Below are 17,215 nucleotides of genomic sequence, written 5' to 3' on the forward strand. Positions count from 1 at the left end.
ACACATGCTTTAAGTATTGTCTGTAATGACTGTAATTATAAAACAGGTCTTAAATCCCTTACCACACAGCACAGTAGTGTTTGTAATCCTAACTACTTATATCCAGCTCAAAAAAAAAAGCCACCTAACAAAACAAGGCAATATAAAAAGCAAAAGCAAGATTAAGTAACTAGTTTGTTAGTTCACATCCTAAAGAGATAGGCTGAAAGGGGTTGAGATAATTATTTTAATTTGGTCAGGTTAAAGCACCTTTTCAGCTCTGTCAGAAATAACTGATGTACAGAAAAGAGAAGTTTGAAAAACAACCAGTGTTTTATTTATAGAGTACTACAAGTAAAATCCACAAGAAAACAAAAGCTGAAACATGCATCAATCTGTAAGGTCATTTTTGAAATTTCAAAATCAAATTGAATTCAACATTCTAGACCTAAATCTCCAAACCTGTAGCTGAGAGACATATTCCTTACACTAAGAACTTATTTTAATTAACCAAAGACTTTGTGACATTCCAAATGATAAAACTGCATAATGCAACAGAACATGTAGCTTGTGTTTCCTTTTCCTCACCAAACCACTCCAAGTTGGAAATGCAGTGAGGTTTGTGGCAAGCAGCAGTACTTACTGATTGCATCCCTACTGCAGGAGTTGGGGCTGTGCTCCTCAGCCAGCGAGCGGCAGCGCACCACGTGCAGGAAGGCGGCGTTGCTGCCTGCGCATGGGGACAAGGAGAGATTGCCCCATCAGTGCCACCGCTCACTACAGCTCTGTCTCACTGCCATGTGACATGGGAAAGGCTGCAACTTAACAGCACTTCATTGAGCACTTCCCTGTTTCTTCTCAGCTTGCAGTAATAAAAACCTGTTTAACTACCTTCAGGTCAATGGTCAGGAGAGTTTTAGGGAAATACCTTGTGCTCATGTGGAATTCTCCATGTATCTGCCAAGTTAATGTAACAGCTACACCACAGCAATTCACCAGTCACAGCCACCATGTTTCCCTTTTCCAGGCTGCAAATCAACAAGGTTCTTTCTATCTTCCACTACATCTAACACTGCCTCACATGCTCTCAATTAATATTTTACCAGCACAGCCATGAGCTGGAAAAGGTCCTTTTCCAGTATCAGTGCTATGAACCAACCCAGGGTGCAATTACAACCTAGCACTGAAAAAAGAGCAACTGGCAGGTTCCCAAATGCTTTACCAATGCAGGGCAGCACGCTCTTGGCTCTGTGCTTACAGGGGAGCTTTTCCAGCTCTGAGAAGCCGCAGCCAGGCTGCTGCTGGAGACATGTACACATCCAGGACAGACACAGCCTGAAGTGCCATCAACTGAGTTACAGCTTTTCAGACTACCTCCAGTCTGCAGACTTCACACTCTGAAACCAGTACCCCAGCATGGGCAAGAGTGCTCAGGTACTCGTCACAGAAAAGCAGAAGGCAGCTGCTCCCTGTTGTTTGGAGTGAAAAGATACATCATTTTAAAGCCAACCTTTACAGACTCACTCCTGAGAGATGCTGAACATCTGCTACTTCTCCTGAAAATGAGGGATGCAAACCACTTAGTACTTTAAAAGAAATCAAATATTGACTTACTGCTTAATAACTACATGATAATTCAAAAGTTTTTTATTATTTGATCATTTGCATAAACCCAGAACAGTATCCAAGCATACTCACAGAACAATTTCAATTCTCTCTCTGAAACAGACTCAGGTGCCTAAAAAAGAGAATATACTTATTCCAGTACACACAATGGCCAGAGAATTCCTGCTTTCACATATATATTCATATATTTATTGTGAAATAACTAGTTACTAATGTACCAAAAAAAAACCCCTGTCTTAAGTTGTAAGGAGTGTATGCATTTTACTTTTATACAATCAAACCAAATTCATAAATAAAGCAGATACTTCAGAGATACTTAATTCCATTAAAAGAATGGCCATAGGTTTGCACTCACCTTGCCCAGGGACTGTAACAATTTAGCAGCATGGCTCCCCACAGCAGCAGTATCCTTCTTTGCTTTCTCACGGTATCTGGTAATAATGAAGAAATAAATTACAGCAGAAAGCCATCCACTCCACATTGAGGGCAATCTTTTTTTTTTTTTTTGGTTTCACATTATAAAGACAAAATACAAGCCACATGAATGGTAGCAAGCTTCCTCAAGGAGTTGTCTACTTACACATTTTGCAATTTGATGAATTTATTGGAGTCTGCCATCATATCAGGAATGGTGCCTCGGACAGGCAAGCTTCCTTGCCCTTCATTTGCTACAAATTCTTTTAAAGCTCGAACCAAAATCCAGAAGGAAGATGACTACAAATGCACAAGAGACAATCATGTACACAGATGTTATTTACAATACTTTTTCTACATTTAAGTCTTACCCTTAACTATTCATACCTGCTCCGTGAGTTTTAGGCAGCAATCATCATTAAAAAGCTCTTCAATGCCTCTTGGAATCTATGAAAATAAATAAATTTGGTTTGTAATTCCTTGACTTTTGATTTCTTGAATTATCTCATCACTCACTACATAGGTGAGCCAACTCCAAGTGACCTTAAGAGTTTCACAGCAAATCTCCTCTGAAGCCTACACAGCCAGTGCTGCTCAGACATATTTCAAACAGCAGCCCTGCCCAAGAGCAAGGCAATGCTTCTGAGCAAGATCAAAGTCACAAACAAAATCTCACCTGACTTCCATCTTTGACAGAGAAGATTTAAAGAACTGCAGCAGCAACTGCCCACCCTGCCTCGCAGAGCAGCCAAAAGGCTGGAGAAGGGGGCTACAAAAGTCAGTGTTTTAGTCAGAATTCTTAACTGCTGCAGGTCAGTCTGGTACATAATCTTAAATAAATATTATTATCCTGGGCCATATCTTGTGGTGACTTGGATGACAGCACTAAGTTTTACCTGCTGCTTTCTTGGGAGACTTAACATGACTATCCAAGCAAGGATCAGCACAGTTCAAAACAAAAGAACATAATCTAGGAAGAATCACAGAATGTGCTTTTGCCCTATGTAGCCTTTGCAGTTTACCCCAGATGAGAAACTAAAGAAATCAGAGCTTAATTTTAAACCACGAGTTACGAGGTCAGGATTATTTAAGAAACAGTGAAAACATCACTTCTAATGCCTTTAAGCTTGACCAGTTAATGAAGGGAATTTTGTAGTAAGTTTCTTCAAGAGGAAAGAAGTGAATTTATTTTATCAAGAGTCTCATGCAGCCCTTCAGTTCTACAGAGAATACTACAGCCCCTGGCTTCAATACAGCACAATTTCAGTAACTGCTCTCAGTCTCTCTCACAAAAGTATTTAAATCAGCATCAGTCACAACTCTTGCTGCTAAATCCTTCCAATTGTACGCAGCATTGCACAGGGTTTTTTACAGACTGAACTGTAGAAGTCAGACAAGAACTCACTGATGCACTCTGGTTGCTGACTCATTCTAGACTTGAATTCAAATCTGCAGGAGGGAAATGCAGATTTCTTGCAACAGCAAGGGAGTAAGAGAATTTCCATAAGCTTCATCTCCAGCTAGTCTAGGTCTATTTAACTACACAATTTCAGATCTAACATTGTACTAATCCCGTTTTAGCTAAATATAAATGTTACTAGTGGAATTTATGTCCTAAAACTGAATAATATATTCTGAGAAAATGAGGCAGTTGAAATTGCTTCAATTTTATCACAGAAATGTTTGGTTTACCTCTGTACGATTTAATGCTGTATTCACATTTTTTATAGCTTCCTCAAAGTTTTCCTCATCTTCTGGGGTGCCATTGTCGTTCTTTAAGATACCTTATTAAAAAAAAAATTAAAACGCATAACTGTTTGAATTACATCTCATCATTTATATCTTACCAAGACTGGCTTTGGATGTATTTGTGGCATAAAAGCTACCAGCAAAAAATCACAAGAAAAAAGATCAGATGTAATTATAAAGCTAACTTCAGCTAAATTCTACATATGATTCATTTTTCTGTGATGTTAAGTAGAATTTACTTAGCACAAAAGCACTGGTTTATTTGTGTAAGAAGGATATAATGAAGTTTCATAACCACTAAATTAACAATTCAACTCTCCTTCCCGTGCCAGTCATGTTTTGCTGGGGATTTTGGATCAAATTTGGCAAACACTTATGCATCCACAGATCAAGCCAGCCCAGGAAAAGGGCCTCCTTTAAAAACGTGACATAACCAAAGACAATTACTACGGATCAGATCTGCTCCTTATCACAGCTTGGGGATAAGGACCTCTTCAAATTTGCACACAGGCCATCTTCCAAGTGAGGAAATACCAAAAATTCAGTTAATGGAGTTTTTATACAATCACTTAAGACAATGCATATAGATCTTAAAAATGCCACATGAACTTTAGCACCCCAAAAAGATATCAGAATGAAACCCCTGCAAAATGAAGTAATTCACACACTGGTTACAGTGCAGTCAGTGCTGCAGAACCTGGCCATGCAGAGGTGAATGATTACCAAGTGTCTGATGGGTCAATGGACACACCAAATACTTGCAGAACAACAATTCCAGTATCAAAAGCAATTTGCTTTCCTCTTTATCACATTTTTAACAAAATTTTCTCTTAAGGCCTTTGTTCCCACACAAATCAAAACTTAGATCCAACACTCTGGATCTTAGAATAAAACATTGACAACAAACATTTATAAGCAAGTCTGGCATCTTAAGATCCACCTGTACAAAACAATCATTTCGCAGAAGAATCATACAGTATACACCAGCATATCTTTCATAAATTAAACTTGAGAGAACTAAGGATTACTTTTCAGGTACCACCTTGTATCTACTTCTGCCAGCAGGAATAAGGGCCCCCGGGACATGGATTACCTTGGCGAATCAGTTCTTTGAAGGCTTCTTTCTCTTTGTAACTCTTAGGCAACTGTTCGCTCTTCTAAATTTAAAAAACACAAAGATTTTTGTCTTTAAAATGCCTACTACTAAGCTCATTGTGTTCAGTCTGCTGAACTCCAGGAGTAGTCTGTCATCGCTCACACATTCACTTGTATTTCAATTAGTAATCTTTTTTTATGATTCCATCTTGTTTTTTTATGTTACACACTGCCAAAATAATTAACTGCTTCACAAAAGACAGACCAATAATAGTATTAATACAGTTTTGCAACATACCTCACTGAACCATTTTGTGAGATACTTGGCAACAATCACAATCCATGGGGTATGGCTGTGGTCCTGTAATTGAACAGTGAAGAAATCTTTGTCAAGTTGAGAAAAGATAAAAAATAGGAAACAAAAACCTATTTTTAATGTAAACTCCAAATATCCTTTCCACTACTCTAAAGACACGGGACATGTTCCAGATTTTGGTTCAGCCAAAATGTTCTTTAACTACTATAAAAGAAATTATCAAATTATTATTACTTTACTTAAAAAAGGGTGAGCCAAGTTCTCCAATATTTTTCTGGAGTGGGATTTATGCTATGCACAAATACCCACGGTGCAAAGCTCTGCAACAATAGGTTAACTATAAAAATTAAAAAACAAATTCCAAAAGAGGGTGTGAGGGGGTATTCAATCTAACAAAAGATCAAGTGGTCCAAGAATGCTCCTTGCTTCCTAAAACCCCCACCTGCTTAACATTTAAATAGACTGGAATATTTGGGGCAGAGGCAAAAACAGTTCCTTGTGACTGATTCTACAGTTGGTTCTGTTCAGATGAGACTTGGCACCAGAGTCATCTGCCAAGAGCCATTTTCACAGGATCCATGCACTGTATATCTGCATCTGACCTCGGGAACACAGTGCAAACCACACACCAACCTTTTTGTCCATATGCTCCAAGTCATAATCCTGAACGTGTTCTGTCAGTTCTGGAAATGGTTTGTCCAGTCTCAGATCTTCTAACATATTGTCAGGGTGAGATTCAACAACTGTCAAAAAATGACACAACTCATTTCTCAGCTTTATGTCTGGCCTTCGAAACAGAGCTACACAAATACAGGATCACCTGCTACTTTCAGTGCTTGATTCTCAAACTAAGTGTTCTGTGCAAGTCACCCATAATGTCAGGATAATCCCCGATTTTACTATTTGTTGCAGTCCATAATCCCCATACATTCCTAAAAGAATGCAAACTACCTAAGACTTAACAAATACTAAATATGTCACAATGAAAAAGACAAACAAAAAACCCCAAAGTGATGTAAGTTATTGAAGCTTTAAACCTTCCAGAGACGTCTTTACCTCAGCAAACCCTCTAACCTGTATGTTCTTTAATCACGACTCTCATGTAACCAACCAGTCCATAGGTCCTGCAGACCAGCAGAGGAATGTTGGAATTCCAGAGAACTTCAGCCAGGCGCAACAATGTACTGTAAGGAAAAACATGCTTTTTTCACATCTACAGAAGACAGCAATTAACTATAAAGTTAACTCCTGCACCAGTTACTCTGTGAGAAAGTCCTCTCAGAAAACTTCTCTAGTATCATCATGATCCTGAGCACATAAGGTGATTAATTTCATACAGGAATTTACAGTGACTTGGAAAAATATTCAGCCATTATCTTACTTATGTCTCATTCCACCCTTCCAAATGCTCCAAGTATCAAATAAAAAGCTTTAATGCGTTATGAGAGAGAAATAAAGAATTAGATCCATGTACTGCAGTCTTAACTTCGAGCAGAAGCAGTTCCCATCAGAGGTGCAAAAAGGTCTCTAGAAAATCCCATCACTGGCTGTAATTTTCCTTCACAATGATAGAGTTCTGTTCTGCTTAAGTTTTCCTGCAAGGAAGTGCCTGTGCATAAATGCACACACACATACACATATATATACACACATCTACAAATATATATATATATATATTTATAAACCTGCTTTCACAACTGAATGAAAACAGGTAATTCAATCTTAGGTAATTCTTACCTTTCTGGTAGTTGTGTTGCAACCACTAAGTTAAACCGATTAAAAAAGGAAGGATCATTGTCTAAAAGCTTTTCTGGACTCTAAATAGGGGGAAAAACATATGTCAAGGAACACTGAAAATTTCTAAGTACAGAGCAAATCTACTGAATATGAAATGTTAAGTGTAAGTTATAAAATTAAGATGAAGTTACAAAATAGTGTTTGAAATACATGAAGTGATTTTTTGTTTGAAATACATACAAATTATTTAACTTAAGATCATCTTTCTCAAATGTTGTTTTATCCTGAATCTATTTAAACACATCACAAAGCAACACAGAGCTGTTATCTCACATTTTTGTCACACTGTATAACACAAACATAGTACTAATTTAGGAAGACAAACCTCTTCAACAAAATTTCCAGAAACATCACTATTCAATTCCTGCAAGAGCTCCATGGCACTCTGGGCACGATTCTGTTTCAGAGCAATCAAAATGAAATGCAGTTTACACAGTGTATGAGTACTACATAATGCCACGTGCTAACAATGCCAAACCAGGCAACACCAACAAAACAACCCAGAAAACACCCCACAACAAAGCTCATTATAAGTTAAGGCTCCTTACTCCAAGCCTTGCTCATCTGAAGCAAAAATGCATCCCATAATAGCAGGCACTTCATTTGAGAGCATTTTCTGTAATACCATTTTAAAAAGACTGATTGTGAGACAGCTATTTCCCATTTTCCAGTTTCATTACAGAATTTCCAGGAGTTATCTATGCCTCTCGTACTCTCTGTTTTTGTGATATTTTTTCCCCATTCACCTCTTTACTCTCAGCTTTACTCCTTCAAGCACAATGGTCTTATACCTTATTCTTTCATAGATTTTAACCATAAGTTCTTCATTTTTTTCTATTCAATCTCGCTACAATTGAGTTTATGTTCTCACTTATGAGCAACTAAAAAGTAAACATGGGGAATTTTGTAAAAGAATAAACAGACTTTATCATATTCACATGCTTTTAGCATTATTCATAATACCACATTTAAATACTCATCACTTCCATGCTTTCAATACATATAAAATACTGACATTTATTATCTCCTTACCTGACCAATATGGCTTTTTTGCAGAAAGAAACTGAAATGAAGACAGGAGAGAATTACATGTGAACTTTTATTCTGAAGAAAAAACAGCACTGAAGTTGCAGTTTGTTCTGCAGAATATGCTGCTAACTCTCATACACAACAAACCACTTTCCCCCTTAAATCTGCTTTTTCTCACCACTGTTGTATTCTCCTCAGAAACAGTTTCTTAAGAAAGCTGTTCAATTCCCAAGCCATAAATGTGAAATATACAACACGCCAAACTTCTCTGGAAGACAGGATCATGCTGCAGGTTCTTTCTCACCAGGCTAATCAAAGACTCACTAGCACTGATTTCCTCATATAATGGACTATCCTTCCCCCTCACATAACCCCTGTAGGTATCTATGTGCACCGTAACAGAACTTGATCAAGAATTAGTATTCAAATCATTTTTACAGGATTTGCAAACATCTTCTTACCTTTTCCCTTGCTGCACTGAGCCTTTCAAAGCTATGAAAGCTAATAAATGTCTAGCAGTCACAGCTGCAGAATGACTAATGAAAATTAAGTCATCTGCATCACCAGAATGAGGGAAAATATACTGAACTACACTGAAACACAAGCACTGTCATAGCTCAACACTATATCAAATAAGTTAATTTTCAATATTTTTATATTGAGTAGAGCACTGTCCTTATAAACTTGACGTGTGAAGCAAACAGACCTGAAAAGTCCAAACCCAGCAAGTAAAATAATTTAGCAGCTAATATCAAAATGACTGTGCTCACAGTATGTCACCAACCTCCAAACCCACAGAAGACCTAGAGAAACACAAAGTGGCTTTTAAAAGAATCTTACAGGGCTTCTTAGCAAATATAGAGATGGAACTACCTATGAAACTCTATAACTTGTCAATTTGTAACCGAAATCAGTAAAAAACCTACTTATTTCCAACATCTTCTCCAGAGACTCGATTCCCATCGACAATTGTAAACGAACCAATACCTTTGGGGGAAAAAACCTCCTATGAATAACTTGGCATCATCAAGCTATCAGATACATCACAAAGAAGAGACAGAAGAGATATCTACTGACCTGGCAGCACCAAGTTTTTGAGTATTTCAGTTCCTGTTGCTGTTGCATTTATCACGCAAACATGGGCAGATTCCAACGCTTCTTGGCCATGGTCACCCCACAGTCTGTATTGGGAGGGAAACCAAAAGGCAATGAAGTTACTGAAGTTCAGATTGCACAGCCAATACAAACAAATAACAACATCAGAAAAAAAAAAAAAAAAAAAAAAAAAAGACAAATGGAGAGCCGGTGTGCTATGTGCCACTGCTGAGCACCTAAACAGCACTAACCAAAATAAACATCCTAAAGGAAACTTACTGTGAAAACTCTGAGACTTTCCAAAGAGCAGTTTCCCTGACATTTAATTTTGTCCAACTTTCCACCATATGCATGCACACGCATCTTTTCCTTGGAACATACTTTAACTTTTTAAAAACAAGAATGGGTTAAAGCAGTCCTTGCCCAAATGCCAAACATTCTGTTTTTCCTAACTTTTATAATAAATAATAGAATTGTATATGTATCTTTTAAAATTTCTCATACAAGACACTGAAACACACAGGTGACAGAAATCAGTCTTGTTGAGTCTGGTACTTCAGACCCCTAGAGAACAGCACTGAGGTTTAGATCAGGCTGGGACAGTCCTGGGTCACACGTCCTGCTGATTTCACTGGGGTGGTAACTCAGAATTTTTAGGGTTGGAAGGGGCCTGTGGAGGTCACCCAGTCCAAGTTCTGCCCAGGCAGCGTCACCTGGAGCAGGTGACACAGGAGTGTGTCCAGGTAGTTTGGAATGTCCCAGAGAGGAAGACTCCACAGCCTCCCTGGGCATCTGCTCCAGGGCTCTGACCCCTCCAGGAAAACAAGTTCTTCCTCACGGTAGGATGAAATCTTTTGTGTTTTAGTTTAGGAAAACTGTTCCTTGTCCTGCTGCTGGGCATCACCCAAGAGTCTGGCCCCACACTCTTACACCCACTTTTGAGATATTTCTGTGTACTGATGAGATCCCCTCTCAGTCTTCTCTGGGCTAACCAGGTCCAGCTCCCAGTCTCTCCTCACGAGAGATGCTCCAGACCCCAAATCCTCTCTGTGCCCTCCACAGGACCCTCTCCAGCGGCTGCTTGTGGAAACACAACAGCCACCCCTAACTCTGGTGGCGTTACCCTTCCCTGGTAACTCGGATCTTTTCTGCCCTTTCACAGAACGCAAGAATGGATCAGCCTGGATGAGCCCCCAGGGGCTGCTCTGGTGCCACCTCCCTGCTCCAGCAGGGCCATCCCAGAGCACAGGGCACAGCAGTGTGTCCGTGTGGCTCTGCAACATCCCCAGGGAGGAGACTCCACAGCCTCTCTGCACCATCTGCTCAGGGCTGGGCACTGCCCAGGGCAGGAGTTCTGCCTCCTGGGCAGGGGCAGCTCCTGGGCTCAGGCCCTGCCCGAGGCTCCGGGGCCCGGAGCACAGCCTGGCTCCATCTTTTCAGCACACCCCCCCGATATATTCATATATATACAGACAAATATACATAATAAAAATATTTGGAATATACATGTTTATATATTTATACATTATATACTTATACAACAAACATTGTACAAATAACTTATATATCTTATACAAAAACATACATAAGTAACTACGTAGATACATACACCTATATATCTCTATCAGTCTTTGTGTATATACTTAAGATTAGGTATGAATATATGAATATATATATATGCCCCTTAATATATACTGTTAACTTATTGCGTATCTACTGTCCGTGTGCCGGTAGAGCCCGCACGGCCCCGCCGGTCGGACATAGCTCCTGCTCCCCGCGGCTCCGCCGGGCCCGGCGCGGCCCCGTCCCCGGAGCGACGCCGAGCGGGCCCGTGTCGGCCGCGGGCCGCCGAAGGCGCGGCCCCGCTCCCCGCTCGGTGCCGCTCGGTGCCGCCCGGTGCCGCTCGGTGCCGCCCGGTGCCGCTCGGTGCCGCCCGGTGCCGCTCGGTGCCGGTCGGCGCCGCTCGGTGCCCGCCCGCGGTACCTGAGCTGGCGGTCGTAGCGCTGCTCCTTGAGGCCGGCCCGGCCCGGCCGCGCCATGGCCGCTGCTCCCGCCGCGCAGGCGCGGGGCGGCTCCCGCCCTGCCCTGCCCTGCCCTGCCCTGAGGAGCGGCCGCGGCTGCCGTGCCGTGCCCGGGCTGCGCGCCGCGACCGCCACCGCCACCGCCTGCTTCTGTGCCTCTGAGCCCGGGCTGACAGCAGCGTCTGCCCTGCTGACGGCTCGAAGCCGGCAAGGTCGGTAGCACCTGGAGCTTTCCCCCTCACTCGCACCCGCCCCGTGTTCACCAGCGCCGCCCTCGCCCTTCCCTGTGCCGCACCTGGGGACTCCCTCCGCACCATTTGCCGCCACATGAGGCCTCGGAGAGAACGGTATTAAACCCGGCCTTCTCCACATCAAATCATTTAGCCCTAATAATAGTCACAATAAGACTAAACCTGCCCCCAGCAGCTTTCCTCCGCATCTCAACCCACCCATTCTTTAAAGCAATGTCACTCCTCTGCTCAGAGTCCATTATCCACAGCCTGAACAGAGAACAAGAAAAATAGGAGGCCTACAAAAAATGCTTCTAAGAACCACTCATGCCTAACCATCAGCAATCCAACCCTCATGGGAACCCCATTGCTAGCAGGATTCTACTCAAAAGAGCTCATGGAGAGTTTTATAACATCCTACCTGTGCCTCGGTACTACTCCTCATAAAATGTGGAGTATGTAAAATTTTGTTAAGAAAAGATGTTCTTTGCTGTCTGATCTTTGTAACTTGCAAACCTGATCAACAAGGAGGGAGATTTAATCGGTGAAACAGAGCGGCCAACAGGCTCTAGGTGATGTCCAGCTGTTAGAAACACAAATTCCTGGCCAGCACAATTGCCTTGTTAAGGTTTGGGGCTGAACGTGTTCCAGTGATCTCAGCCCCGGGGAGGTAACAAAGCTCGGGGAGAAGGATTTCCACCGATACTCGAGGAATGCAGAGTTCAGGGGCCACGAGGACATTTGGCAGAACCCCCAGATAAGGAAGAAACAAATCCAGGTAACTCAGCAACTCTGTGGAATCAGCTGCGAGTGGGAAAAGGGGAATTCCGGCAGGGGCAGGTCAGGAGCACCAACTCCTGGAGCAGCACACAGGAAAGCACCGAGCCAAAGGAGGAGAAAGAGAGCAATTAGCAGGAGAAGTGAAAGAATCATTAACCAATAGAAGAGAGAACACTAATTAATAAGAGAACTATGTAACCTGTAGCCAATGAACATTCATGCCTTTGTTTGCTAAAATATATAAATAGGGAAAAGTATGGATAGTTGGGCTGCTTGATTTGTGGAACACCACCGAGCACAAGGCCTGGCAGCTCTGACATAAACAATCAGTGTCTCTCTCAAGTGTGTATTTACTGGCTGTTGCACAGTAATGGATCCACTTTGTCTGGTCAACAGTGCCATTACCAGTATTTATGATCAAAATGGGCATTTCTCTGCATCTCTCAACATACTTTCTGTATGGACTTTTGAGGCATTTTCAGGCAGACTGAGACAGAAGCCCTGAAGGTACCTGCAGTCAGGAAAATCCGGTAGGATATATTTTGCAGAGATGCTGCAAAATATATTATTGCGGTTATTCCTGCTTAGTATGGAGACAAGAACATGTGACATCTCTTGTGCCTATGTGCTTCTGTTATTAAGATCTTTCCATATAGGATCAGCACTGGTTGGACTTTGACAATGTACAAAAAAGGAGAAAACTTCACACCTTAAAAAATTTCAACCAACATTCCTGGCACTAAGTTTCAACAACAAAAGAGAGGTCCTGAAATACCTGCCTCGTTCACACTGATTTGTTAGTCCATATAGAGTCCATTATCCTTTTAATCTGCCTCTCTTCAGTAATTTTAGTTTTCTGTATATCTGCTGGAATGATGTACACAGCAGTGCATTATTACATGGAGCGGTTTACATCTCGCAAGTGATGTACTACAAAGCAGTGCTTCCTCTTTTGTTTCCCATACACAGCATCTCCAGCAACGTTCATTTTTCAGGCTTTGTGGTTGCTGTGCCACAGTAAATACTTGATTTTGTTGTCATTTCAGTGACCATTGCTGGATTTCAGGAACATTCTGTTTCCCAGAATCAAAAGCAGTCTTCTGATCTTGGCCTCTGCTAAACTGCTTAATCTGGACAAACCATAAATTGCAAGAATTAATATGGAGGGGCTTGACAGCTGGCCTGCAAGCAAAGCTGAGTTAGTAGAAGAAATAACAATTGATGATTTTCGAGTGTATCCATAGCAAGGAAGAAGACAAGGCTGTCAGCATGGGAACAGATTAGAAAAGATCCATGAGAATTTTATAAGTTAGACTACGTGCATAAGTAAATGTGTATACATGCTTTATTAAATTTCTGTAAAACTTTTGCCAGTTATATTGACATTAATTGCTTTGCACCAATGAATATAATAAGTTATTGTGATGTAGTAATGACTTAAGATCACACTTTGTTAAGAGTATATAAGCTGGAGAACATGCAGAATAAAAACTTTTTCTTCTTGGATCCTGAGCACATATGTGTGTGTGTGTCTGTGTCTATGTGTGTGTGTGTCACATCCAACCTAAAGGTGACAAATTAATATTTCAGGCTTAGTTCCAGAATGTAGTTCCCATACCTAGTATAAGGCAGCCAAGTGTGTATAGTTTTAAAAGTCAAAAATAAGTAATAAAAAATGGTGTATGAAGCCTAGAGAACCAGGTGCCTCATTCCCCTTTTTCTGCCCCACTTTCCCAAGTATTCCTACTAAATTCTTTTTATCCCCTTGGCCATCTTGGCCCATGTTTGATTCAAGCTTTTTCTCTTGCATAGTTGTCTGTTAACCATATGCATGTCCTTTCTGTCCTTTTCTTCTTAATCCCTTCTTCACTTTGGCACCATTTTTTTGTTTTCCACTTGATGCTGGGAGGAGATTCCTAGTTGAGTTTTTCCCTTAGACATCTCATAACTCTCAGAAATCTGTGTAACTCTGGGAGAAAGATGACCACTTTCAGCTCCTGAAGTTCCACTGGCTGCATGAGAATCTCAATATATCAATATACATATATATGCATATGACCTCAATGTACCAATATACATCTATATGTATATAATCTCAATATGTCTATATATATACAAAAGCCATCACATTTTTGTGTTTGCAAGGCAGAACTTGAGAATTTAAAAGTTGAAATTTCTGTGGTCAACCAAGAAGTGTAGGTAGTCTGTTTTAAAATAAAATACTAAAAAATACAAAAAGTATCTGGAATGATTGTGCTTTTTAGTGTTCAGTGTTGGCAGTACACTGTTCTGCTTATATTTACTGTGTAGAGTATTTTTGTGCAGCTCCTTGGTTTGTTTGAAACGCCTTTAACACACATGTAAAGAACAGATGCCAGCTCAGAGTAACCCCTGTGGGAGCTGCCAGCGTCTGTGGTAGCAATGTAAGAGGAGAGAGGAGTTGCCTGGATAAACAGATGCTCTGTCAAGAACCCGAGGCACAGACAGGCTCTGGAGAGATTAATGTTTTATTTAACATTTCATCTGCTCCTACCCATGGTACGTGAATGGCTCTGAGTGTGCAGCCTGCACCCAAACTGGTGGGATTTCTAACCTGGCTTTGCTGGCATGCAGTGACACACCAGACACTCTGGGGTGCATTAAAGAAGGCACATGACACCTTGTTCAAATGTGTCACCATTATTAATGATGTCAGCAGATGTAATTGCCAAGTTACTTAATACACTTAGAGTGCCTTTGAGCCATTCACCTTGGAACCAAATAACTCTTACTTCATCTTACATACCTTGAAATGCAGCTCTGCCCCTCCACAGTGATGCAGTAATATTTATCAGAAGCATTATCCTCAAATGACATCTCCATGTGCAACCACCTCCCATAGAGACATTTTACCTTAGAGATTAAAATCCCCAATTTCCTCAAAACTGCAAAGCTTAAATATGTCCAACTTCAATGCAGCATTCCAATCTTGGAGTTTTCTAACCATAATGGTTAGTCCTTATATAGCAATTTTAATAAAGAGAGCTTCAATTAAATCATAAAATTATTTCTATACATAAAGGTGGGGAACCTGAAGCATTCGTTGTTAGTTCTGTATCACAACCTGGTGACAGGTTCAGAAGAACCCCTATATTTGGGCTGCTGCTCTGTTCTCTCATCACTGCTGGCAAAAGAGAATAAAACCCTACGTGAGAAGGCTGGGGAAGACAGATTTCTGTTTTAAGGCAACTTGAAACATCTCACTGTAGTGATTTGAGTTACGTCTTCCTGTCACTCACTGCGAAGCAGACACTTCTGACATGGCATCAAGAGCCCAGGAGAAATTTGTGGAAATCATGTCACTTTTAGCTCAGCATTGAAGAAATCCATACCTTAAGCACTTACCACTCTGTTGTCCTCACTTCCATAAATTCACGAGTGTGATGTAATTGTCCTGGATTCAAACTAGTAAAACAGAACAGAGTTACATGATGACTGCAGCTTTTGAAGTGATAAATGATAATTTGAGGACAGAATCAGTAAAACACATTCCTAGAGTCAGCCAAAGATATGAGGATTAAAGAATAATGTGATATTTGTATAGGCAGCACTGTTACCTTATATTAAAGGAAAATTTAATATTTTCCTCATAAAGAAAGAAGGCTGACTGGGTTGGAAGCACATTAAGTTGTCATACACACACTGACTATCATTTACTAATGATACATTTTACAAGCTAAAATTTTGTTCAGGCTCTCTTTCCTTTCGCCTCAGGTATCGTCATTCCCCCTTTCCACTTTTCTAAATCCACCCATTTAAACCTCCATTTTTTGGAGTCTGCTTCCTGCCACATCTTCAGGATATTTTCACTTGTCCCAGAGCTCTTCTGCGGCGTTTGGTTTTTCTTTGCCACGGTCCCGGGCAGCTGGGGCGCCTGGCTAGGCACGCTGCTCTCGGCAGCGGAGACCGGGGTCGCCACGTGTGTGTGGAGCTGAGCCTCCACGTGGGTCTGCCGTGCCGTGCCATAGCCTCACGCTGAGGCGAGACAAAGGGTGAGAGAATGGCGCACTCTGTCCACGTGGCTGAGAACTCTTTATTCCCGCGTGGCTGCAGCGGTGGACAACGCAGCCGCTCCCGAGCCAGCATGCGCAAGAATGGCACTGGCGCACAGGAAACAGGGGATTAAATAGGGGGCGGGCAGACAGGGGCGGAAGCCCCCCTCGCCCAGTGGGGACAGAGGACAGGGGAGTGACGCGGACCACGGCAACCTATGGGAACATAACAGAGGTGGGTACAGGGTTCTGGGACAAATAGGATTACAAGCATGGGGTGACTGACACGGAACTTTCCGAGGGGAAGAAGGGAGTGGTTACAAGATTGACATATGCAAGATCCTAGAGCAGACAGCCTGGAGTGGACCATTTTAAGGGGAAAATAGGGATACATAGAATTGATCTAACTAACATTTATTAAAACCCCTAACTGAACCCACCCGGGATGTAACACTGTTCCTGTGCCATGTGTTTGCAGTCCAGATCTGCAGAGAGCTGTGTGGGTTTGAGTGAGAAGATAAAAGCTGAAGAGGTCGATGGTGCCCAGTGCAGTTTGGGCACTGCAGTGCCACTGTGCGCTGTGGGCTCACCTGAGCCCAGTGATGATGTTTCTCTTGAAAACAGTTGCTCAGCATTCTCTGCCTTCACGTGGATTTCCCCAGCTTATGGTCTGCTCTTTTAATGCACAAAATCCCTCTTCCATTTCTTTTCACTGTTGTGTTGGTATTTTTTGTACTTTTCCCTAGAACAGCTTTCCTGACTCTGCATCTGAGTGAGTATCTTAAGGTTCTAATTCCAGTGTTGGGTGCCCACAAGGGCCTGTGTTCCCAGACTGTTGGGATGCAGCCGTACCCAGTGTCTGTGCCAGGGACCTGAGCGGGTCACAGCAGCTTGACAGGAACAAATTGAGGGGCTGACCTGAGTAAGTCTTTGTAGAACTACCCTGTGGAGACCTTTGCAGCAGTTTACATCCCTCTGTGAGTGATTTAGCTGGCATCAGCAACTCCAAAAGATTTTATAGCTGAATATCATGGAAACCTCCTGAAAAAGAAA

The 17,215-nt window shown here is 41.7% G+C and overlaps 1 protein-coding gene across 1 annotated transcript; it reads right to left on the reverse strand.

The window, feature by feature from the left end:
• Nucleotides 1-221: 221 nt before the first annotated feature.
• Nucleotides 222-11,210, reverse strand: NAE1 (NEDD8 activating enzyme E1 subunit 1). Its single transcript, XM_068202444.1, has 16 exons — nt 11,084-11,210; nt 9,083-9,186; nt 8,932-8,992; nt 8,009-8,039; nt 7,302-7,373; nt 6,917-6,996; nt 6,254-6,363; nt 5,813-5,922; nt 5,162-5,224; nt 4,862-4,925; nt 3,712-3,803; nt 2,407-2,466; nt 2,186-2,319; nt 1,961-2,036; nt 1,678-1,717; nt 222-709 (listed from the first exon to the last, which is right to left on the reverse strand). Exons 1-16 carry the CDS (start codon nt 11,137-11,139, stop codon nt 564-566), a joined length of 1,299 nt encoding a protein of 432 aa, XP_068058545.1. The 5' UTR covers nt 11,140-11,210; the 3' UTR covers nt 222-563.
• Between the last annotated feature and the right edge of the window lie 6,005 nt (nt 11,211-17,215).

The sequence above is a fragment of the Anomalospiza imberbis genome, chromosome 12 (genome assembly GCF_031753505.1).
Source record: "Anomalospiza imberbis isolate Cuckoo-Finch-1a 21T00152 chromosome 12, ASM3175350v1, whole genome shotgun sequence".
Lineage (NCBI taxonomy): Eukaryota > Metazoa > Chordata > Aves > Passeriformes > Viduidae > Anomalospiza > Anomalospiza imberbis.

Coding starts and splice junctions, on each gene's coding strand:
- NAE1 (XM_068202444.1), bottom strand. CDS start 11,139: ATGGCGCGGCCGGGCCGGGCCGGCCTCAAGGAGCAGCGCTACGACCGC. Junction 5,225..5,812: donor TGGAGCATATGGACAAAAAG/GTTGGTGTGTGG, acceptor GTTCAATTACAG/GACCACAGCCATACCCCATG. Junction 710..1,677: donor GAGAGAATTGAAATTGTTCT/GTGAGTATGCTT, acceptor CCCCATGCGCAG/GCAGCAACGCCGCCTTCCTG.